Source organism: Ictidomys tridecemlineatus, chromosome 5 (genome assembly GCF_052094955.1).
Source record: "Ictidomys tridecemlineatus isolate mIctTri1 chromosome 5, mIctTri1.hap1, whole genome shotgun sequence".
Lineage (NCBI taxonomy): Eukaryota > Metazoa > Chordata > Mammalia > Rodentia > Sciuridae > Ictidomys > Ictidomys tridecemlineatus.
Genome location: NC_135481.1, coordinates 96,650,775 through 96,675,914, shown reverse-complemented (window position 1 = coordinate 96,675,914; position 25,140 = coordinate 96,650,775). Strand labels below are relative to the sequence as shown.

Sequence of the window (25,140 nt, the reverse complement as noted above, 5' to 3'; positions counted from 1 at the left end):
AACGCCAGAATCCTTATAATACCTATTTCATAGGCCTTTTGTGAAAATTGAAGCAATGTATGTGAAAACCAAAATGTGTCATATAGCAAGTTTTTTTTTTATTAATACTGATATTACTATTAGTGGAAGCATTTCACACCAGTTAGGGATAGAGAAAAGAGACCATCCTGAGCCTCTCAGTGTGTATTGAGTTTACCTCCGCTTAAGCATCAACAATAACCAAGTCATTCAAGAACAATTTCCTGCTGTTTTTAGTGCTGGCGTCCTTTTCATCTCTATTCTTTCAACAGGAGCAGAATTTAAATCTGGGGTGAACACTTCTCTGTCCCAGAGATTGCTTCATCTTGGCATCTGTGTCCCTAAGCTGCCAGCCCAGTGCTGAGGATAGAGGAAGAATATTTTGGTGTGGGGCACTCCCAATTTCAGGCAGGTGTCCCAGACTAAACCTCTAGACAATAATTTAAATGCTATTCTCCCCAGTTTTGGGCACAGTGACTAGACTTGATTTCATCAGGTCAACACATACCAACCCAGTATTTTTCAAACTTTGGTTTTGGTGGTAGCTGTAGCATCTTATTCAGTAGAAGCTTGCTGGGAGCTGTGGCACATGCCTGTAATCCCAGTGACTCAGGAGGCCGAAACGGGGGGATTGCAAGTTTAAGGTCAGCCTTGGCAATTTAGTGAGATCCTGTTTCAAAATAAAGTAAAAAGGTTGGGATGTGGCTCAGTGATAGCGCATCCCTAGGTTCCAACTTTAGTGCTTAAAAAACAAACAAAAACCTACTTATCTAATCCCTTTATTCTGTAATTGAGGAAATCAGGTCTAAAGTTTTACTCAAGATCCCTGAACTAATAGAATCAAAGTCTCATCCAGAATGCCTTAAATGCCCTTGTTGGTTGTTATTAGTGCTTAACAAAGAGACCGTAGTTTATAGTATGAATCGGGAAGATTGGTGTGTTCTTTTTTACTCCTACACATATTTCAGAAAACTAAGCAGAGGATGCTATACTTAAGTTTCAGGATTAGTGAAAGAGTTTGGAAGCCTGTCTAGAAGATCTCTTTAGAAGGCCGGGTGGAACAACTTCCAAAGCCAGAAGCGCTTGAGGATCAGAATGGCAGATGTAGGGACAATAGGCCTTGGCTGAAGGGAAACTTTTACAGAGGGGAATAGTTCCCTGTGAAGCCTACAGAGCCTGGGCTTCTTGATTTTGCCTTGGTTTGGCCATGTGAATGCTCTGTGCAGATATTATCTACCCAAGTGCTGTGCTTGCTGGTTTAAAATGGGATGAAAATGTGAACTTTTTTTCCTCAACAGCTCACCAAGAAAGTGAACAACATAGAGACGGGCTGGGCCTTGGGGGCCACCTTTCACCTGTTGCAGTCTCTGGGCATCTCCCACTGAGGCCAAGCACTTCCTCTGAGGCCTGCATTCACCACCAACCTTTTTAAGTGGAGAAGAAGAGAAGACTTGTTCATTTTCTGAGTTAGTCTGGGGACAACCTGGATTGAGTGCAGTAGGTGGCTTTATCAGGGTGGAGGGACTTTCATATACAGATCTTGATCTTGAGCCTAGAGATTTGGGCAGAATTAATTTTACATGTCTAATGTGAACAGTTACCTAACCATTTGGGGGGCACAGATGGCTCTGAAATGTAAATCATTGAGAGTGTTTGTGTGACACAGAGAACCCTGTGAGCCAAAAAGAATAGCTTTGGAACTCAACCATGGAGTGAGAGCTCAGGGACAGGTCCCTGGGAACCAAAGAAACTCATTTTAATCCTTGGAGTGCCTCGTTCCTTTGAACATTTTAGTTTCCTCTTACATGCTAAATTAAGCTGATTTACTATAATCCCATGATCTAGCAATACCAGTATTTTTTTTCTTCTCATTGTACTATCCTGCCTCTTCCATCCTTGTCTGCCCCACCTCCACCCCTAAAAAAGAGAGGAAAATTACTTGGTTTACTTTCCATGTGTAATTAAAAAAAAAAAGAGAGAAAAAAAAGAAACTGTCAAAATTTGTGTGATTCTTTTGTATACTAGCTCCAGAGTCAGCCATCTGAGATCTATCCTCACTCTTTTTCTTTTTTGGGGGGAGGGGGTACCAGCCCTATTTTATATTTTATTTTGAGGCAAGATCTCACTAAGTTGCTTAGTGTCTTGCTTTTGTTGAGGCTGACTTTGAGCTTGCAATCCTCCCATCTCAGTCTCCAGAGGTGCTGGGATTACAGATAAGTGCCACTGCTCCCAGACCATCCTAATCTTAAAGCAATAGAGATTTTAGTCTTAAGAAAGGAGGTCATCCCTTCCCCTATTTGCCAACAAATCTTTGTTTAGAGACTCTCCAAGTCCTAGTGATTATTACTATTCACTCTCCATTTGGTTTAAATAGGAGAGAGTTCCCTCCAGGCTACTAGCAGTTGCCTCAGTTTATGGTAGTGGAGTTTTTAGAGAGCAGGTTTAGTAAACAGAGGGTAGGATAGAGTCCCCATAATCTTGATGTCCTAAGTTTATTTATGTTTTTAAAAATACTTTTATTTTATTTTAATTTAATGTGGTGTCAGGGATTAAACCCAGTGCCTCACGCATGCTAGGAAAGCGCTCCACCAATGAGCCACAACCCCAGCCCTTGATTTCATGACTTAGACAGTGGTTATCTCTTGCCTGTTGGTATTTTAAAACAGCAGAGTGGTTTAGAAACTTTCAGTTAAGACCTGGGTTTAAATCATGCCTGCATCACTTAATGGTTTCGATATTTAGGTGTAAGACACCTAAATTCTCGGAGCCTCTGTTTTCCCATGTATAAAATTAGGGTATGTACCTGTCTGAAGTATTGAGATTTAATTATGCCCCAAACTGTAGTCAACACATACTCTTCTCCAAAGCCCCAGGCTGGTTAAGCCCATCATAACTTCTCTAGGGACTTCCAATTTAGGACTATATGGTATTAATAGCAGGCTATAGATTAAGGGGGCCTACACAAGGAATTCTTTCCTTTCCCAAGTTCCTGTCCTACATCCCTTAGTGGAGCAGTATCATTTTGTACAAGTGGCAGGAGGTTGGAGGAGCCCAACTTCTGGACCATGGCAGGGGCACATTTATTTGAATGGTAGCACTAATATTTGCGTAACCTGCTTGAGAGCTGTGTGGGAGAGTTTAGGGTGTTTTTTTCTTTTGGTGAGATTTGTTCCGATTCAAATCCATTAACCCAAAACATGAGCCCGTCAAATTCCTTGTGATCTGTGGTGAAGGGATGCCTGTAGAGAAATGGGACTGAGTGAGTCAGGCCAAGGGAATGCCTTATTTACAGAGTGGAGTCAATTGGATAACTGATGAACCAACAGTGGAATTGGGGAGGGAATAGGGAGACGAGCTTCTGACATCTTGGGCTGGATTAAGAGGAGGAAAGATTTAGGGTAGTAAGAAGGTAAGGGGTCATGGTCAGTCTAAATGCAGGAACAGTGTTGAATGAATTCACAGATATTACCTCATATACCAGACGTTAAGCAGAGCAGATTCTGATTCTTTGGGTCAGTACCTAGAAGAAGAGATTGCAGCCTTTCACGGGAGGTCAACCTGAGTTAAATCTACCTGTGCCTATAAATTCTTTGATTTTTGGTTCTTAATTCTGTGAAAGGAAATGGATAGACCTCTTCTGTCATCTCATACTGCTCTATGCTTTTCCCTGAGCTCCAAATTCAAGCTCATAAAGATGCAGATTTTTAAATTTCCTGTAATTGGTTAAGAGAACAAGCTGTCTAGAAAGTTTGAAAAGTGAGATGGGTAAACAAGAGAAAAGATATCCATTTTTAGCCCTGATACAGAAGCTAGTGACCCCAAGGAAGGATGGCTAAGCAATTAATTTTTCCTCTTCGTCCTTAACTTGCCTCTGCATTCCAGTTAGCTTTAGACAGTTGGCATTCATTCTGCACTGTACAAACTAATTTATTTTGAACAAGCAACAAAATGAGAATTTTATTTGGCACAGTCAGGGCTCCATTTCTGCTGTCACTCCTTCACTCTGCCTCTAAGCACCCCTTTCCCATCCCTCCCACATTTGATAGCAGTCTGCCCCTCCCATCTACAGTGTCTTAGCTTCTCTCCTCTCTTCCACTCATTGTTGGTCCTCATTTTTTAAAAAAATTTTTTGGTAAATATTTAGGTATAAAGCATTATAATAAGTGTTATTTGGATATAAAATTAAAAGATACTATCTCTATTCTTTGAGGATCTTTTAGAGGAGGCACATGACTCAAATGTTCAGTTGCACAACTTGTAGCCAGTTTTGTGGGTTTTTAAAAAAAATTTTCAGTCCTAGATAGACACAATGCCTCCACTTTATTTGTCCATTTTTATGTGGTGCTGAAGATCGAACACAGTGCCTCACACATTCTAGGCAAGCGCTCTTTTATTGTTACTGGCCTGAATACTGGAACCAATTCACACTCTTCCTTACAGTAATGTTTGAAAAATGAAGTCAGGGCCTTAAGATTAATTAAAAGAATCAACATTAAAAAAAGAAAGGGAGAGAAAGCAGGCAGGCCATCCAGTGCTTTATAGCCTGCCTTCCTAAGTCAACTTTTTAACAATCAGTTCTGGGATTAATGTACATATCCAGCTTTATAGGTATGTGCATATTCAGTGTCAATACCAGCTCCCAGGCTAATGTGATCATAGAATTATCTGATCCTAAACTTAAGGTTATTTCTAAGAAATAACAGCTATGCCCTGGCTTTTGGTCTGTGGTCAAGGTCAGTGTGTGGCTATTTGAGAATCTAGATTTTGATCACAGTCTCTTTCAGTTGGCTGTTTGTACATTTGCACACCCACTAAGGGTTGAACCCAGGGCCTAGTGCTTGTGCGTGCTAAGCACACACTCTGCCACTAAGATAATTACTCTCTCAACCCCTGATGTGCCTTTTGCTTCTCTCCATTTGTAGCAGTACTTTGCTGCTTTGGTCTCTGATGGTTTTAGCTAAAATCTTATGAATTGGGGCTGGGGTTATAGCTCAGCAGTAGAGCGCTTGCCTTGCACTTGTAAGGTTCTGGGTTTGATTCTCAGCACCACATGAAAAATAAATAAAGATATTGTGTCCATCTTTAAAAAAATCTTTATTAAAAAAAGAATCTGGGGCTGGGGTTGTGGTTCAGTGGTAGAGCGCTCACCTAGCACGTGAGAGGTCCTGGGTTTGATCCTCAGTCCACATAAAAATAAGTAAATAAAATAAAGATAATAAAAAATTTATATAAATAAATAAATAATCTTATGATTCCAGGATTTCCAATCTTTTTCCCAATAATACACCGCATTTTATTTTGTTGGCTATTTTGGTCCATTATCAGAATATTGTACCTGCATTTCCAGAGAATCATACTTAATGACTCTCTCTTTTTGAGTCAGTATCTGGAGCTCTTCATTTTGTGAATTATCTCTCCTGAAAGTCATTATCTTAAATTTTTTTTTTAAAATTTTTACCATTTTGTACTTTTCTACACGACCATTATCTGCTTGTCTGATATTTTATTGTTTTTGAACTGGAAAGAGCTACAGTTTGGCTTCTTTGCCATGGCTCTTTATCTTCTTTTTTTTCCAGCAGTTGTATCTCTGCAAACTTGTAGCTTTTATTCACCTCCCTTTCCTTCCACTCTCACAAAGGATTGTTAAATATGTGTAACTCCCACACTAGCTTGGGAACTTTTAGTTACTCCATTGAGTCAAGAAACATCTGCTATGTGCAAGGAACTAGGCAAATTTCTATATCCTTATCCCCCCCAATTAATTTTTTAAAAAAGTTCAATGTGGAGTTTCTTCAGACTTTTTTAAAAAATATTTTTATTTTTTAGTTGTAGTTGGACACAATACCTTCATTTATTTATTTTTAATGTGGTGCTGAGGATCGGATCCAGGGTCTTGTGAGTGCTAGACAAGTGCTCTACGGCTGAGCCACAACCTCAGCCCTCTTCAGACTTTTTTTTTTTTTTCCCAATGGTAGAGCAGGGGTCTCATTGTTATTCAGGCTGGTTTCAGACTCCTGGTGAAGTGACACCCCCCTCCACACCACCCCCTAGTTCAGTCTAGAGTAGCTAGTACTACAGGCGACTGTCACTGCACCCAATTCAAACTGACTCTTATTACAAAGGTCACCTTTATACCTGGTACCTTCCTCAAAAGAATGTTAATATGTAATGAAATAAGAATCTTTAGAATCAGAGACAAACTAACTCTTTGTTTTTTTTTCCCCAAGCAGGAATCCTCAGTGTTTCCAACAGGTTTATTCAGTGCCTGTTTAAAGCATTTTCAGACAGTTCGTTTCACTTGAGGACTGTGCTGATGTTTACCTCCTCCTCCTGTTGAGCTGAAATCTACCTATCTTTTTAGTGGTCTTCTTCTCAGACTCCCATTCCAAAGCCTTCCAAACTCTTTAAGACAACTCCTAAATTCTTTATGGTTTCTTCTTTAACATGTGACATGATGCCTAGATACCCTACAATTTTTTGTCAAAGTAGGGTTCCTGACCAGTACCAAGTGTTAACATGACTGAAAGACTGTTACCTCCAGTAGACACCAAGTTGTTGCCCCAAGAAGTAAGCTGTGTTCATTAGACTCCTGCCACCTGCCAGGTCCAGGAAGATGAGACTCCCTGGTCTTCCTCACCTCAGGAGGTCTCGGAAGCTTCTCACAGCAGTGGCCCTGTTTGTGAAGTATGTTTCTTTGGTCACCTTGGATACCTTCAAAACTCGTGGGTAGATGCAGTCTCACTTCAGAAATCTATTTGCAAAAATTAACTGATTTGCCTATTTTAAGTGCAATTTGGGGTGAGAATCATTTCTTAGAAAAAAAGATTTGAAAATGTACCGTTTGAACCTTTTACTAAGGAATCCTATATACTAATATTGCTAGTTATATTTTTATATTTTATCTCTGTAAAAGGGTTAGTGTGTTTAAAATACCAAGGACACGCCCTGACACCTGGTGGATGTTGTGGCTAATTAACCATCATTGCTATACAAAGAACATCTTCTGAAAGTCATGGAGTTCCCTGCAAAGTGTCTCAAACTTCAACTTATTGCTTTTGTTTATTTGCACACTTTGGGAGAGTCCATGTTCTCCTTCAGGCAGCCTTTCCATGTGAAAAATGACCTTGTTCCTTCAGCCTCTGCCAGTTGTCACACAGCTTTTCACTGCAGCTGTCATCTCTTATTCTGAGCAATATTTTCCCTAGGATTCAGGAAGGTTTGTAACCTTATCACTTCACTCATCTCACAAATTTTTCACATTTCTCTGAAAAGCTTCTCTCCAGCAACAAACTTCCCATCCCTTCAAAAGTTACTCCCAGTCAGGCCTGGTGACACACACCTTTAATCCCAGTGGCTCCGGAGGCTCAGGTAGGAAGATTGCAAGTTCACAGGCCAGCCACAGCAACTAAGCAAGGCCCTAAGCAATTTAGTGAGACCCTATCTCAAAAGAAAAAATAAAAAGGGCTAGGGATGTGGCTCTGTGGTTAAGTGCTCCTGGATTCAATCTCTAGTACCAAAAAAAAAAAGTTACTCCCAAGAATAGCTTAGACTGGTTCAAAAGGAGACTCACTCTTCTTGTTAAATCTTCAAATCAGATTTTTAAAAAATATTTATTTTTTAGTTGTAGTTGGACACAATACTTTTTTTTAAGTTTTAGTTGTAGAGGGACACAATACCTTTATTATTTTTATGTGGTGCTGAGGATCAAACTCACATGTGCTAGGCAAGCGCTTCACCATTGAGGTACAATTCCAGACCACATTCCTTTTTATCTACTTTGAGGCAGTGTCTTTTAACTAAGTTGCTTCGGACCTCTTAGTAGTTAAGGCTGATCTTGAACTTGTGACCCTTCTGCCTCATCCTCCCAAATTGCTGGATTACGTACAGGTATGAACTATTGCACCTGGATGGACAAGAGGTTCTTTACAATGTATATATCTGACAGACCTAAAGATCTCTTCCAAAGATATCTCTGGCACTGTGGAATGAGCTCTTCAAAATCCACAGTAAACCAGTCATAGTGATACATGCTTGTAATCCTAGCTATTCAGGAGACTGATGCAGGAAGATCACAAGTTTGAGGCCAGCCTGAGCAATTTAGTAGACTCTGACTTAAGATAAAACTTAAAAGAGATAGGAGTATAGCTCAGTGATAGAGCCCTTGCCTACTAGCAAGGCTTTGGGTTCTGTCTCCAACATTGGGGGGGAGGGAGGGGTAATCTCACAGCAACACACCATTCCCTCTACTGGCCACTAATCTGCCACCACACATGGTTAAATTCTGCTGTTAATTAGAGTGTCCCTTTTGAGATGGTTCCTGAAATCTTTAAACCTGTGAAATGAAATTATTTGTTGTTTTATAAATGAACAGATAGTGGTGTCCCAGAGGAGAACCATAACTAAAACTCAAATATGATGCTGTGATAAGAAAGCTATAACTATGGTGGTTTTGTTTTTCTAGAAAGTCTAGCACACTGTAACAGATTAAAAGTAATTTATATTTGCTGGGTGAAGTGGTATATGCCTGTAATGCAGTGGCTTGAGAGGCTGAAGCAGGAGGATGGTAAGTTCCAGGCCAGCCTCAGCAACTTAGTAGACCTTGCCTCAAAATAAAAATGAAAAAGGCTGGGGATTACAGCTCAATGGTAGAACACCTCTAGGTTAAATACCCATCACTCCTTCCCCCAACACACAAAGTATATTTGCATTCTAATGTTAATTTTTAAATGGCAATTTTGACAAAAATGTATCAACCAAGCATTTCTAACCTGTCTACAGACAACTGTATGAATTTATGACCAGTATTAAAAAAAATCTGTAAATCTTGCTTTTAGGATTATTAACAAGTGAAAATCAGTATAATAGCACCTTAATGATTTTTCTTTTAGTAATAAAAATCTCTCTTCAAGCAACTCGTAATAGTCATGTAAGGTTTTTTTCCCCCTCCTTGGGCTTAATTGACATTCCTTTCTCATAGCAACTTATTCCTCATTTTTGGGACCATAGGCCCATTAAGCATAAGTAAAAGAGAAAAGAATTCTAATGTTAATTTAATTCTAAATTAAAGAAATTTAGAATTGTCTGCAAGTCATTCCTCAGTGAATAAAAGTAAATTTATTAAATCAAATCTTAAAAATGTATGTGGTGGTTGCAGGGTAAGATCTTCTTTCAACAACATAATCTCCAGAAGAACATCGCTCATTTGCTGGCAAAGGCCATAATCTGTTCCTGGAGAAAAATGAAACAACGTGAGTGATGGTCTGGCATCTGAAGGTGGAAAGGCAAGCCAGGAAAATAGTTCAAAATGAAATACCTAAGATGTTACAGCAAAAATCTAGCAAAAGTTCCCTCCTCCTAAGAAGAATTCCTGCTTTCTTCCAGCTTAAAAATAAATGAAAATATTTTTAAATGGAAGTGTTTCAGGGGAGAAGCTGGTGAAACAGCAAGAGGAGCTGAAACAACTTCATCGTTACAATTCCCTGTCGCTGTGCTTAAGCCCATCCTGTACCATATCGAGTTGCTGTTTAGGCTTGTTGCACCTCAGTGACAACAAGCCCAGCAAGCACTCCTGCACATAGCCAGTACGGAAGGGAGACAGATACAGATAACAAAGGTTACTCATGAAAACTAAAGAAATTTAAGAGTTGTGTGCAAATCCCTCCTCAGTGACCAAGAATCTCGGAGAGCCCCAAGTGGCCTCTTACTTTGAGTGGAGACATTGCATTAGTGGCCTGCAAACCCCACGTCCTGAGCAGCACAAGTGGAGGGGCTCTGGTGGAATACAGTCTTTTCAGTAAGTCTGTGGCAGCCAAAAGAGCAGTGTTGTGGCGCTGTCTGTCTGTTTCATAACTTGCAAGGTGGCTCATAGAACCTGAAGGAAAGAGGAAAGGTTAAACCCCTCATCTAATAAACGTTTCTTTCCTCTCCTACCAAACCAGATACATGTTTGTCTACCCTATTTTGCTCTTGGGGGCCATTTTGGGGCTGTGATTTGTAATTAGGTGACCTCTGGATTCCGGAAACTTACCTAAGTCTTTCCCATTGAAAGCTGCAGTACTGAGATGATGGACCAAGCTGGAGATATCCCCAAAGCCCATGTTGACACCTTGTCCTGCAAGCGGGTGGACTCTGTGGGCTGCGTCCCTAAGAACAGAGCAGCATTCAAGTATGGCCTCCAGAAGCATGGTGAGAAAGGAGAGACACCCTGCTCTGTTTCTCTTACCCAATGAGTGCCACCCGAGGCCGGACGTACTCAGCAGCATGTCCCAACCCCAGAGGAAAGAGGACTCTGCTTTTTGCATCCACCTTTGCTACACTTGGGGGTAGTTGGCGAGCTGAGACCTTAGTGGGCTTCAGAAGGGTGACAACATATTGTAACATGGTCCCAGCTGAATCAATGAAGTCCACGTGGTTTGCATCACTCCACTGAGCAGTATCAGCCACATAAACAAACAAACAAGAAATTTGATCAGTGACTAGCAGGGAATTAAAAATTGAACAAGGAAATCTTTTTTTATAGCCAAAGCTAAGGGTAATGCTACCGAACATGCCTAAATTGATCTTGAACATGAGTGACAAGCCCCTTAAATGCACAGGTTTTAGAATCAGGCCAAAGAGCTCCTGAGCTGGCCCCTGCCTACCTCTAAGCTACACCCTTTGCTAGTACCCATCCTCAATAATATCGCACCAGCTGCAGTGTACCTCCTTCTACAGTATCCTCTTCTCTCCAGGATTCCTCTCTGCTTAGAATGTCCTCCCATCTCTTCAGCAGAACATCAGAAGATGCCACCTCTTTTTGTAACACTCCCCAAAACACCTCTGTGTGTTCTCCCACAGCATCCTATGTATACTATCCCCATACTGAGGTCATCACTTATGTATTTTGTCTTCACTTGACTACTAGATTCCTGAAACAGGGACTGTTGCTTCTGCCTCTGATTCCAGTGTCTGCTAGACAGAAGGTGCTCACAGTTGTTGGATGAATGTACTACAAAGGTGTGAGGGCTGTGCTAGGAATATATACTAAATGACCTGCAGGGGGAGCAGTTACCATTTATCCTGGAATCTACTTCAGTAAATTTAGTTCCTTTTTATTCTTTTTTTAATATTTTTTTTTTTTTAGTTATAGATGGACCCAATACCTTTATTTTATTTGTTTATTTTTATGTGGTGCCAGGGATCGAACCCAGTGCCTCACGCATGCTAGGCAAGCGCTCTACCACTGAGTCACAACCCTGGTTCCAATTTCCTTTTATTCTTATTGATACTGCAGAACAGTGGGTTTAAATTCTTCAGTGTGAACTCTTTAGTGAGGTAGTAGGCTTGGTTAAAACAGCTTCTAAGGGCCAGTTTGACTGTAGAACTCATTTTTGTCAGTAGATGTGTGATCTCAGGCCAGTTCTAAATTTCTCTAAATGAGGATAATAGTAGTACCCACATTAAAGATTTACTGAGTTAAATAAGTATGTGTTAACACTATCCTAGTACATGGCACAATTATGCATTCAATAAATCTTACCAATTGTTACTATTAGTGAATTCAGATGTGGAATATAAGCTCCAACAATATTCTTGCCTATATTATCTACAGGCTGTGCTTACTTCAGAACAGTGATTATTATTTGTTGAGTATCTACAATGAACTACGTATGTTCCAAGCATTTTACATAAATTCTCTCATTTTATTTGACTTTTATTTTTTGTGGTGCTGCTGGGAATTGAACCCTGGGCCTCACTCATGCTAGGAAGTAGTTTACCCCATGCCATTTCCCTTGCCCAATTCACTCATTTTAAATGTCATTATTCAGTCCTGACAAATTGGTAACTCCATTTCTGGGTTTTTAAAAGTTTTTTAAAAATTTGTTCTTATTAGTTATACATGACAATAGAATGTATTCTGACATATATACATGGAGTATAACTTCCCATTTTTGTGGTTGCACATAATGTGGAGTTACACTGGTACTATTTCTGTTTTTCTTTTTTTTTTTTTATGAGATCAACAAATAGAAACAGTATGGAACTCATATCTTTCTACAAAGACCACTCTTTTTTTGATGGACCTTTATTTTATTCATTTACTTATATATGGTGCTGAGAGTTAAACCCAGTGCCTCACACATGCCAGGCAAATGCTCTACCACTGAGCCACAACCCCAGCTCCAAAGACCACTCTTTTTTGAGACAGGGTCTTGCTAAGTTGCTGAGGGCCTCACACTAAATTGATGAGGGTGGCCTTGAATTTTCAATCCTTCTGTCTAGGCATCCTGAATTTCTTGGATAATAGGCATGTGCCGTCAAAACCTGCTTACAAAGCTTACTTTCTCTCTCTCTCTCTTCTTCTTCTTCTTTTTTTTTTTTTTTTTGGTATTAGGGATTGAACCCAGAGGCACTTATCCCGTGAGTTAACACCCTCAGCCCTTTTTATTTTTTATTTTGAGACAGGGTCTGCTAAGTGCTGAGGCTGGCTTTGAACTTGTGATCCTCCTGTCTTAGCCTCCCAAGTCACTGGGATTACAGACATGTGCCACCATGCCTGGTCAAAGCTTACTCTTAAACTGTGTTGAAATGTGCTCAGCCCCTCCCTGGGAATACTTTTATTCATTAGGCTTCAAAAGTGTAGATACTTGGAACTAAGTAGAATTGTTCAAAATTATTAAAATTCTATGGCTTAAAAAAAATGCAATGGTAACCACCTAGGCAACTGTTTTAGTCAACATAAGAGCATACACAACCCTCAGAAAAGCAGCACTGTCTTTATTTTTTTTGCATTCCCCTACGTGCCCTGTTCCACATAATCCTACCAGCCATTTACTGTTACAAGGAGGCAGCTGCTTGGTTAGTCCTTTTTCCTTACTTAAAACCACCTTCTGAATCCACCTCTGCAACACATCGTCAGCTGGACATATTGGTACTCACAAAGGCAGAGTTAATGGCATCCACAAACTCTTCCTCATCCATGCTTACTAGCTCCGCAGCATGGTCATGGGATGTCGACCAGACCAAGGAACTCAGGGTATCCGAGAGCTGTGTCAAAAGAAGGACACCTATACTAAGGCTAAAACTTCTGAACTTGAGGGACTCTCAAGCATAAAGAAAAACAAGAAAGTGTAGCAACATGAGCTAAGGCATATTTCTCTAAAACCAGAGAAAAGGCTGAGAGAAAGAGAAGTCCTAGAATTGAAGGCTTGCTTTTGAGCAGATTGGCCAGAGGACCTCTTACCGGGAGCAGAGCAATAGGCCCAGAGGGAAGAAATCTCTGCCAGGCTACATTGTTTTCTGTGGCCTGCAACAGAGGGGAAAGGTTCTTATGAATACCCAGTGTCTATGAGCAGGGTTTCCAGATAGCAGTTCCAGATCTCACCTCTGATAAATGGAGAGTAGCCACGACAGCAGACTGGTCATAGTTCCAACTAACATTCTGGATTCCAGCAGCCTGCCGTACTCCGGAGTTGTAACCATCAGCACCAATCTACTTGGAGACAAGAGTCTGCTAAGTTTTACAACCTCCTCATAAACCAACTGCTCCAAAAGTCTCTCTTTTGCCTTGAGTTTTCTCTCGTTCCAACTGCTGGCAGCTCACCTGTGACAGGAAGCTTTTTTTTTTTTTTTTAAATATTTTATTTTTTAGTTTTCGGGGGACACAACATCTTTGTTTGTATGTGGTGCTAAGGATCGAACCCGGGCCACACAAATGCCAGGCGAGGGCGCTACCGCTTGAGCCACATCCCCAGCCCAGCAGGAAGCTTTTCATCAGGCCTGTTTCACTCACTGCCCTAGAAGGGCAGCTCTACAGCATCAGCTAATGGAGCCAAAGTGGACATCTGACCCGAGAGGTGCCAGCTATAGCTGAACAAATTGATATTTGTCAGGGCAAATATTTGCCAACCAGCTGGACAAATTGATAATAAGCCACGTTCTCTTGATATTTGATATTTGAACAAGAGGTCAAGCACCAGAATTGTAAAAGGTAAAGCTGGTGAGAGGAAATGAGGGAGAAAAGCAGAGAGCTGAAAGATGAATGACAATGTGACTCCTCAGAGGGCAAGAAGAGCTTCAACTCTGGCACTCTGGTTCTTATCCATGTGAGGCCCAGCTATCCTTCTATTCTTCATTTCATGACCTAAAATAGCCTGAGATTGCTTCCTGTACAGGATTTATAAGATCATCTTAACTTGGGCTGCCTTGAATGAGTACTTTACTGGTCATTATATAACCAACAGCCTTGCCCAAAATTAGTCTATGGTTTAGGTCTAAAACTAGAGGTCCTAGAATAATGTAGGATAAGATGTAGCCATGCAAGACCCCTGGCAAAATAAGAATCTTCAACTACCAACAATTTTGTCTGGAGGGTGCTGCCATCACCTAGGGTAATATGGACCCAAGGGCTGGAGTCTGCCATGGAAAATGGACCAGGCCAGGTGTAGCCAACAGCTTTGCTCCTGTACAGCACAGTCACTCGGTCTGGGAAGGTCAAAAGAGAAAAAACCAAAATATTAGAAAAGCAGGCCAAAGGGCTGAGGGAAAAGTCATATCTAAATCTAAAGCAAGGACAGGATATCTTGTCATTTACTGCCAAATAAGATCTAAAAAGTAACTTAAAAAATGAAAGTAACTCAAGTAATCATGCTACAGTCTGAAAGTAGATAAATAACAGAAGCCACAGGGATGACTCAGTGTAAAAAAAAAAAGAAGAAAGGCATTTAAGCTCTCTGTGAATTCTCACAGGAGGCTTTCTTCTCTTTCTTATAGTTTCACTCTATACCTAAATGAGCCCACCTATGATGGCAGAGCAGGCAGGGTAGGAATGCAACAGACTAAAACAGAAAGATTTTTCTTCCCCCTAGAAATAATTTTTTTGTTGTTCATAAAAACAATGTGCTCTAGGTTGTTCACTGAGTATTAAATCACTGTTAGATGAAAAAAAAAAAGTTCTTGTGTGCTACTGACAGTAGGGTAAACAATAATAGTGTACCTCATAATAGCTTAAAAGGGGATTTTCTTTTCTTTTCTTTTTGCAGTGCTGAGGATCAAACCCAAGGTCTCATGCATACTAGGCAGCATTCTACCACTGAGCTACATCCCCAGCCCTAAATTATTTTTCAAAGCTAGATAGTGGTCAAGTATCCTATATCAAAAAGCATTTAAATTGTTTCTGAATCCTCTCTCACATATATGTACATATGCAAATCATAGATCTGATAAGAAATTTGTATTCAGAGTATATAAAGAACTACAACTTGAGAACAAAACTATAAATAATCTAATTTAAAAATGGGTAACTTTTTATTTTTGGGGGGTACCAGGGATTGAACCCAGGGGCACTTTTGAGTCGCACCCACACCCCTTTTTAATATTTTATTTAGAGACAGGGTCATACTGAATTGCTTAGGAAGGACCTCACTGAGTTGCTAAGGCTGGCTTTCAACTTGTGATCTTCCTGCCTCCCAAACCGCTGGGATTACAGGTGTGGCAAAAATTTTTGAACAGATATTTCTTCAAAGACAAATTAAGCACACAGAATGATGTTCAACATTATTACTCATAATAGGGAAATACCATCAAAATTATAAGAGATATCATTTTATATTCAATAGGATGGCTATATATTTTTTTGAGAGAGAATTATTTTTTAATATTTATTTTTTAGTTTTCGGCGGACACAACATCTTTGTTTGTATGTGGTGCTGAGGATCGAACCCAGGCTGTACGCATGCCAGGCAAGCGCTTGAGCCACATCCCCAGCCCCAGGAAGGCTATAATTTTTTAAAAATATTTTTTAGTTGTCAATGGATCATTATTTATTTTTATTTGTGGTACTGAGAATTGAACCCGTGCCTCATACATGCTAGGCAAGCGCTTTACCACTAGCCATAACCCCAGCCCCAATAATTTTTTTAATAAAGAAAATAAGTAGGATGTCAAGAATGTGAAGAAATGGAATCTTTAAATTTGTAAGAAAGTGAAATGGTGCAGCCTCTATAAATAGTTTGGCAGCTTCTGAAAATGTTAAGTGCAGAATATATGACTCAGCAATTCTACTTACGTGTATCCACAGAAATAAAAACATATTTCCACACAAAAATTTGTACACAAAAATATTCATCATACTATTCACAGATGCCAAAAAGTGGAAACAATCTAAATATCTATCAAATAATATATGAAAAAACAAAATTTGTTATATTTACACCATGGAATACTACTTGGCAATAAAAGGGGAAGAACACTGATACATGCTACAACATGGATGAATTTCAAAAATATGCTCAGTGAAGCTGGGTGCACACCTGTAATCCCAGCTACTCGGAAGATTGAAACAGGAGGTTCACAAGTTCAAGGCCAGCCTGGGTAACTTAGACCCTGTCTCAAAATAAAAAATAAGGGCTGGGGATATAGCTCAGTGGTATTGCACCCCTGGATTCAAACACCAGTACTGTAAAAATAAGAGCTAGGTGAAAAAACAAACTCTTGAATCAAATTAATACAAATTGTAAAATTTCACATATATGAATTATCCAATATAGGCTAATCTTGAGATGGAAAGCAGATTAGTGGCTGCCAGGGACTAGGGCTGGGAATGAAGGATGATTAAAATTGGTAAAAGATTTCCTTCCTTCTTTTTTTTTTTGTTCTGGGGACTGAAACCCAAGATTGCTTTACCACTGAGCTACATCACCAGTCCTTTTTAATTTTTTTTTTTTGAGACAGGATCTTGCTAAGGTTGCTGAGGCTCTTGTTAAATAGCTAAGGCTGGCCTAGAACTTGCAACCTCCTTACAGCTAACCAAATTGCTCAGATTCTAGATGTGCACTACTTGTAACCAGCATGAGATTTCCTTTAGGTGATGAAAATGTTCTAAAATAATATTGTGGTGACAGTGGTATACTCTATATAAATACACCTAAAGTTGAACTGTACAGTTAAAATGGGAGAATTTATGACATATAAATTGTTTAAGAATAAAGCTGTTTAAAAAAAAGAAACCCAGGCATGTTTTCTTATAATCCCAGTGTCTCAGAAGGCTGAGACAGGAAGATCACAAATTTGAAGCCAGCCTTAGCAACTTGGTGAGATTCTGTCTCAAAATTTTAAAAAAACATAAGATAAAAAAGTTTGGTGGGCTGGAGTTGTGGCTCAGTGGTAGAGTGCTTGCCTCACACATGTGAGGCACTGAGTTTGCTCCTCAGCACCACTTAAAAACAAAACAAATAAAAAAAGGTATTGTGTCCATCTACAACTAAAAAATAAAAAAATAAAAAAAAATTGGGGGCTGGACATGTTTCAGGCCTGTAATTCCAGTGGCTCAGGAGGCTGAGGCAGGAGGATCATGAGTTCAAAGCCAGCCTTAGAAATTTGGCAAGACCCTGAGCAACTTGGCAAGACCCTGTCTCTAAATAAGATATTAAAAAAAAATGGGGAGAGATGGAGATATGGCTTAGTGGTTAAGTGCCTCGGAGTTCAAACCCTGGGGGGGGGAAAAGGTTTGGGGTTATAGCTCAGTGGTAAACCACCTGATTTCAATTCCCAGTACCAAAGAAAGGGAAAAGAACAACCCTGAGATAAACATCAGAGGATTTCATTGCTATAGAAATTACGAATCTATAAAAGGGATCTTTTCTCCCAGTAAGTCCTAAGGCAGCTCAATTCCCAGAGAGAAAATGGAAGATGGACAAGATGGTGCCTCACCAGACACAGCCTCCAGCTGCTTAGTAAGAGCATGCATGATGACATCGTTCTCCACTATATAGCCCATGTCATCTAAATTATCCTTATCGAACATTATCAAGGCCTCTGAGCACGCATCCCACACCTGAAAACACAAAAGGATAGCCTGCATTAAAACCAAGGTGAAGGAAACAGACTCCAAATAGAAACTGATAATTTCTTAAGTGGCAGAAGCAGAAATTAAAAATTGTCAGCCTCTCTGGCAGGAGATAAAAGGTGAGAAGATTGTGAGCAATGCTTCTCCCACTTCCTTAGACTGAATGTGAGCTTTGTCTGATTCTTCCCACGTTCTCAGAACACCTGGAGAGCATGGACTCCAACATCTTAATATCCGAGAGACAAAGACATATTGCCAAAAGTGAAAAAGGAAAAGGAAGTACCTGCATTCGCCGAAAGGCTCTGTATCTCATGTTGCAAATGTGATCCCAAGCACCAAAACCTACAAAAGAAAGGATCTACAGATCTACAAAAGAAAAGATCCAAAAGGAACCTGGCTCCTGCACTCCCTTTTGTCCCTTTTGTCCTGTTAAATAAGAGGTGGTCTTCAGTATTGTCCAATAACAGAAAAAACATCCTCTCTGCCCCTACCCTGTTTGTTTCTAGGAGCTAAACTGTTCTCCAGTTCCAGATTGTACAGCGTGAAAAAAGGCCCAAAAGGTAAATCACATTAAAGTAGGAGGAATAAGGAAAACCAAATTCATATTGTTATTTTTTATAATCTAAGTAAAATCATAAATATTTAAAGGTCATTTTTATTTTCTAACGATTTGTGGCAAAGAAATATTTACTGAACATCTACTATGTACCATTATAAATCTAGTTACTGAGCAGAAAGTAGAAAGCCAAAGTCCCTGCCTTCTGCAGCTGACAATCCAATTTGAGATGGACCACAAAAAACACAATATAATGTCAGGTAAGTGCTATGAAGAAAAACAAAGCAGTATAAGGGTCTCCCTCATGAGGGAAGAGTTTACTTTTAGGAAGGGTGGTTTTAGACAGGATGTCTGAGGAGTAACATCTGCAAGAGACCCTAAAGAGAGATGCTAACTGGTTCTATATGCATATACGTTCATCTATACCCCAAAACATTTAGCATACAGACTTCCTAGTCTACTTGAGGACTGACTCTGGGAATGCAGAGGGAATGATCAGATAGTTCACATAGATTCAGTCCTACCGTAATGACCTAACTTCACATACCAAGTCCACATAATGGAGCCGCATGTCTCAAGGATGGCTTCCTCAGACTGGGAGTTGTTACACTGACAACTTCATCTCTGATTATGCCCTAGACTGCCAAGCTCACCTCCCGCTCCCTACCCACAGTGAGATCCCTCTCCATAGATGCTTTGGTGACTGTCCTATGGGGCTACTGGAAGGCTGAAGGGGAAAGAGGTTGGACCTGTGAGAGAAGTTCTACTTACTACTGAGAAGGGTTGCAGAGCCAGGGGAAATGGAGCTGACCCTGTTGCTGTACGTTTCTGACAACTTCTCCAGAACTCTCTTTGGACCTGCTTCTAGCAACAGGATTTTTTTATCACGGAAGTGGATATCATGTCCTAAAACAAACAAAAACATTTCATATGATTTTTAAAAAGTCAAAAATGTAATTGCACAGTAGTATGACTACAGATATAATGTACTTACTGTACACTTCAAAAAGCTAGAAGAGAGCATTTTGAATGTTTTCACAATAAAGAAATGATAAATGTTTGGGTAGACAAATGTTTAACCTGATTTAAATAATCAAGCAAGTATATATACATCAAAACATTACATGGAAAAAATATTACATGGTATACCATTAGTATATGCAACTTTTTAAAAACATTTTTTTAGTTGTAGATGGACATAATACCTTTATTTATTTTTATGTGGTGCTGAGGCTCAAACCCAGTGCCTCAGATGTGCAAGGCACTTGTGCGCTCTACCACTGAGCCACAACCTCAGCCCCAATGTGTGCAATTTTAATGTTTTTGTTTCAGTTAAAAATAAATTTAAGCCAGGTGCAGCAGCACATGCCTATAATCCCAGTGACTTGATGAAGCAGAAGGATTCCAAGTTTGAGGCCAGCATCCACAATCTAGTGCAACACTGTTTAAAAAAAAAAAAAAAAAGGATGGGAATATTTCAGTGGTACAGAACCACTGGGTTCAATATCCATTACTGGGTAAAAATTAAACATAAAAGATAAATAAAAAATTTTAAAAAATATTGTTTTAGTTGTAGATGGACACTATACCTTTATTTTATTAATTTTTGTGGTGCTAAGGATCGAACCCAGTGCCTCACACATGCTAGTACTTTACCACTGAGCACCAGTCCCAGCCCAAAAGTTTAATTCTTTAGGTCTTAGAATACAAAATTTCTCAAAGGACATTTCTCATGTAACATAAAACTCCTAAGTATAACATATTTCACCTCTTTAGTCAGGAGAACTACCTCATCCAAACTGCCAGACTTCTCTAGATAAAGTTCACTACATGCCATGTGCAAAGAAGCAAATTACAAAATATAAAACTAGCAATAGGATTTTCCAGAAAGGAAGAATGAAGTGAAAAATACAAAAGTGTTTAGATATCTCATATTTCCAATCTTGAGACTATTAACTCCTGGCCTGGAGGGTTAGCCTAGTGGGAGATAACAATATGGTACTGTACATCTCAAGCATATGTGAAGCCCTGAGTTCAATCCCCTGTACCCCCCCCACACACATACACACACACACAAAAAAAAAAAAAAAAAAAAGAAAAGAAAAGAAAGAAAAAGGAAAGAAAAATCCTGTTTAATAGAAAAATAAACAAACAGAACTCACAAGATTAAATCAAATCAGAGTTTATAAAAATGAAAAGGTAACCAGAGATCCATCAATTGTGCCTACAAATCTAATCCTAAAACACTGGCAGAAATAATAAAAAAGGGATTGGAGCCAGGGCTGGTGGCCCCAGTGGTTCAGGAGGCTGAGGCAATAGGATCACAAGTTCAAAGCCAGGCCCAGCAACTCAGTGAGCCCTGTCTCAAAATAAAACATTAAAAAAAAGGCGGGGGGGGGGCTGGGAATATGACTCAGTGGTTAAGTGCCCATGTGTTCAATCTCCAGTACCAAACGCCTCCCCACCCCAATAACAACAAAAAAACCCTAAACAAACTATACAGGACTATTCCTGAACTCAATTAATATAAGAGGGAAATAAAGTTGCTTCAAGCCTTTAAGAAACGGTTAAATTCTGAGGTGTCCCCCCAAACTCATGATCATGTATGTAAGACATGCAAGAAAGTTTAGAGGAAAATGAATTGTGTCAAATTTTAACGTAATCAGTACTTTAGTCTCTGGATAAGGATTAACTGGGTGGTAATTGTAGGCAGATAAGATGTGGATGGAGGAGCTGGGTCACTGGAGGTGTGCCTTCAGTGTACACCTCTGTCCCTGGTGTGAGGGAACTCTCTCTGCTGACTGATTGTCATGTCCTGAGTTGCCTTCCTCATCATATCCTTCTACCTTGATGTTCTGCCTCACCTCTTGGACCCAGAGCAATGGAGTTGGCCATCTATGAACTGAGACCTCTGAAACTGTGAGCCCCAAATAAATTGCTTAAAGTTGGCAGGTCTTTTGGTCACAACAACAAAACAGCTGATTAAAACAGAAAACATCATAAACTTATGGGGAAATATTAAAAGTTAAGTAGACAATTTTTACTTTTTAAAAAATGTTTTTTTAGTTGTCAATGGACCTTTATTTATTTATATGAGGTGCCGAGAATTGAACCCAGTGCCTCACACATCCTAGGCAAGTGCTCTACCACTGAGCCACAATCCCAACCCCATTTTCTACTTTTGTGTAAGTGTGTGTGTGTTGGGGGGGGGGCGGTAGATGAACCCAGAGGCACTTTACCAGTTAGCTATATCCCCAGCCCTTTTTAATTTTGAGACAAAGTCTCACTAAATTGTGTAGGGCCTTGCTCAAATTGATTGGCCTCAAATCTGCAATCCTCCTGCCTGAGCATCCTGCCTTAGCCTCCAAAATTGCTAAGCTACCAAACCCAGCTCCTGGGGTATTTGTTTAAAATATAGGCTTGCTGGCCCAGCATGACAAACTGAGTCAGAGTCATTGGAAGCAGAATCTGGTATCTTCATTTTAAAATTATAATTCTGTACACTGCTAACAATGATCACCTTTGAGGAGATCTTGATGGCTAACAATAAAAAAATACAAGTCTTGATTTATACTTTTCATACCAATAGCCCATATTTGTACCTTCTGAATTTTGTATCTTTGCCAGAGTTATTAAAAATCTAAGAAACAATAATAAAAACCTAGGTGCTTCTTATATGCACTGAAGCCTGAGACCCAGGATTTTATATTTTAACTCATTTACCAATAGGCACAATCAAAATGACTGTCTGAGAGCAAGGATACTTACTTAAACCTGCCAGAAAGTTTTTTCTGTTCCCAAAGTGTTGTATATCTAATTATTCACCCTTGGGTGCAAGTTACTTAATCTTTCTGAACTTCTCTGCACAATCTACAATTGGGATTATTATAAGGATTAAGTTAAAATATATACAAAATATTCAAAAAGATGCCTGTCCCAAGCAAGTGCTCAATAATTGATACTATGTTTTGTTTGTTTATTGTCCTGGGGATTGAACCCAGGGACACTTTGCCACTGAGCTACATCCTAGCCCTTTTTATTTTTTATTTTGAGACAGGGTCTTGCTAAATTGCTTAGGGCCTCGCTAAATTGCTGAGGCTGGCTTTAAACTTGCAATCCTCTTGCCTCAAACTCCTGAGTCACTGAGATTACAGGTGTGCACCATCACACCCCATGTTTTAAAAATTACTTTGGGGTTCCCGCCCATTAGCTCATATACAAAGAAAGCACTAGTTCTCATCGATTCTTTATAGGAGGAACCCTATCAGGGAAGATGTGGCTGTCATCCATGATGCTGAAGTCAAAAAAGGCTTTCACACTATTGGTAACCTCTCATTTCTGAGGCTAGAAGACTCAAGTCCAATTTCTGAAAGCCACCATAAGTTGTTAAAAGCAATACATTTGGAATTTGGTGGCCTGGGTTGAATTCTAACTCTGGTACTGCCTGGCTATGAGACTCTGGTCTTTATTTGATCTTACTAAGCATATTTTTCACATAAATATGCAAATAATATCTGTTTCACAATGTAATGGAGCACCTTAAATTACACATGTAAATGCATAGTCCTAACCTCACAGGATACATAAAATTCAACTCAAAAGTAGATCACAGACTGCTGTAAGCCCTAAAACTTCTAGGAAAAAAAAAATGGGAGTAAATCTTGGGGCTATGCAATAATTTCTTAGTTATAACACCAAAAGCACAACTGATGAAGGACTGTTAAACTGGACTGCATCAACACTGAAAATGGGGCTGAGGATGTAGTTCAGTGGTGCAGCATTTGCTCAGCATGCTCAGGGTCCTGAGTTTAACCCCAAGTACCATAACAAATAAATAAACAGATTAAAAAAAAACAAATCAAAATGCTTGTGCTTCAAAGAATATTATCAAGCAAGTTTTTAAAAAAGACAACAAACTAGAACAAAATATTTGCAAATCATATATCTGATGAAGGATTTGTGCCCAGAATATACAAAAGAACTCTTACAATTCAATTAAAAAAATGGCCCAATTATAAACAAAAGGTAAGGCTGGGGTCTGCAGCTCAGTGGTAGAATGCTTGCCTAGCATGCACTGAGATCTTGGGTTCAAAACCAAGAACCATAAATAAACAAACAAAAACCAAAGGATCTGAATAATCATTTCTCCAAAGATAACACATGGCCAGTAAGCATATGAAAACACTCAATATTATTAGTCATTAGATAAATATAAACTAAAATCTCTTTACATCCACTAAGATAGCTGATAAATAAAAAGACAATAACAAGTGCTACCTAGGACCTGGAGAAACTGGAACCCTAGTATAGTGTTTCCAATGGAAAAGTCTGGCAATTCTTCAAATATTAAACAAAGTTATCATTATTCAGCAATTCCACTAGTAGGAATAGACTCAAGATAACCAAAAATACATGCACACAAAAGCTTTTACACAAAATATTCATAATAGCATTATCTGTAATGTGACAGCAGTGAGAATGTCCATCGATTGATAAATGAAAATAAACAAAATGTGGCATAAACAAACAATACTATTACTCAGCCTCAAAAGGAATGGGATACTGACACAAGCTACAACAGATTAACCTTGAAAACATTAAGTAAATTCCATCAACATATAACTGTCTACATATAATTTAATTTAATCTACATATAATTTCCCTACATATAAGAAAAATCTATATAGAGACAAAAGTAGGCGAGTGGTTGCTTAGGGCTGAGGGATAGGGGGAAACGCGGAGTGACTGCTAAGAGTTCCAGGTATCTTTTTCTTTTCTTTCTTTTTTTTTTTTTCCTTAGGATAATGAAAATGTTATAAAACTTAACTATAGTGATGGATACACAACTCTGCGAATACAATAAAAACTATTAAGCTGGTGGCTGTGGTGTGGCTCAGCGGTAAAGCGCTTGCCTCTCACGTGTGAGGCACTGGGTTCGATCCACACACCACATAAAAGTAAGTGAACAAAATAAAATTAAAAAAAAAAAAAAACAGGGGCTGAGGCTGTGGCTTAGTGGTAGAGCTCGCCTAGCATATGTCAGGCACTGGGTTCAATTCTCAAAATGAATAAAATAAAGGTCCACGCATCTAAAAAAAATTTTTAAAATAACACCACCAAAACCAAAAACAAACAAACAAACCATTAAGCTAAGTGAGTGGGCGTTATGGCATTTGAATTACACCACAATAAAGTTGTTTGTCTTTAAAACAAAGAAACAAAAACACCCGCCAAAGTTAGTACACGAGATGACCTCCCACTGTGTCCATACCTAAATAACCCTCGGCAGTTGTTCCCCACTAGTCGGAGTGACTCTTAAGGCCCCTGTCACTTTCGACCTTACCATCCCTGATACACCAAACGCATTCCTGGGGGCCTGGGGCTCTTCTAGGAGAGGAGGGAATGGACCACAATGTCCGAGACACTCAGCCTTTGGGCACAGTGCGGTGGTTCACACTGTCCGCAGCCCTTACCCAAGGCACAGGCCATGGCAGCACCCACGAGGCCTCCGCCCGACACCACTACATCGTACACTGTGTCTGCCGAGACACTGGAACACCTCCGGCAGGAAATCAGCGGGCTTCTGCGTGCAGCTGTAAATGCAATAGCCCACCCGGTCCTTGATACCCGGGCAGCCATGACGCTGACCCGGGCAACCATACCTAGTGCCCGGTAAGACCCGCCTTAGGTAGTGCTTCCGGAGCAGAGTCCTCCAATCCCGAGGGGCTTCAATCGTGCCCTC

The 25,140-nt window shown here is 39.7% G+C and overlaps 2 protein-coding genes across 15 annotated transcripts in view; one reads left to right on the top strand and one right to left on the bottom strand.

The window, feature by feature from the left end:
- Window positions 1-2,018, top strand: part of Entpd5 (ectonucleoside triphosphate diphosphohydrolase 5 (inactive)) — a 40,861-nt gene extending 38,843 nt beyond the window's left edge. For 9 of the 10 annotated variants that reach the window (XM_078050530.1, XM_078050527.1, XM_078050528.1 and 6 more), the window contains one exon: window positions 1,317-2,018. In XM_078050530.1, coding sequence (XP_077906656.1) covers window positions 1,317-1,403 — 87 coding nt within the window. In that variant the 3' untranslated portion in view covers window positions 1,404-2,018. Of the gene's footprint in view, window positions 1-290; window positions 818-1,316 lie in introns of those variants that run through there. The other variant, XM_078050531.1, reaches the window with a different exon arrangement.
- Window positions 1-25,098, bottom strand: part of Coq6 (coenzyme Q6, monooxygenase) — a 34,418-nt gene extending 9,320 nt beyond the window's left edge. For 2 of the 5 annotated variants that reach the window (XR_013439128.1, XM_078050512.1), the window contains exons 1-11: window positions 24,872-25,097; window positions 19,170-19,304; window positions 18,126-18,184; window positions 17,707-17,830; window positions 14,351-14,481; window positions 13,382-13,489; window positions 13,241-13,303; window positions 12,937-13,044; window positions 10,241-10,443; window positions 10,046-10,161; window positions 9,723-9,889 (exon numbers count right to left, since the gene is read on the bottom strand). Coding sequence is in view for 4 of the 5 variants with exons in the window: in XM_078050512.1 (XP_077906638.1) it covers window positions 9,723-9,889; window positions 10,046-10,161; window positions 10,241-10,443; window positions 12,937-13,044; window positions 13,241-13,303; window positions 13,382-13,489; window positions 14,351-14,481; window positions 17,707-17,830; window positions 18,126-18,184; window positions 19,170-19,304; window positions 24,872-25,058 (1,401 nt within the window). In the remaining variant the exon portion in view is untranslated. Of the gene's footprint in view, window positions 1-9,109; window positions 9,247-9,722; window positions 9,890-10,045; window positions 10,162-10,240; window positions 10,444-12,936; window positions 13,045-13,240; window positions 13,304-13,381; window positions 13,490-14,350; window positions 14,482-17,706; window positions 17,831-18,125; window positions 18,201-19,169; window positions 19,305-24,871 lie in introns of those variants that run through there. The other 3 variants (XM_005321221.5, XM_078050511.1, XM_078050513.1) reach the window with 3 other exon arrangements.
- Between the last annotated feature and the right edge of the window lie 42 nt (window positions 25,099-25,140).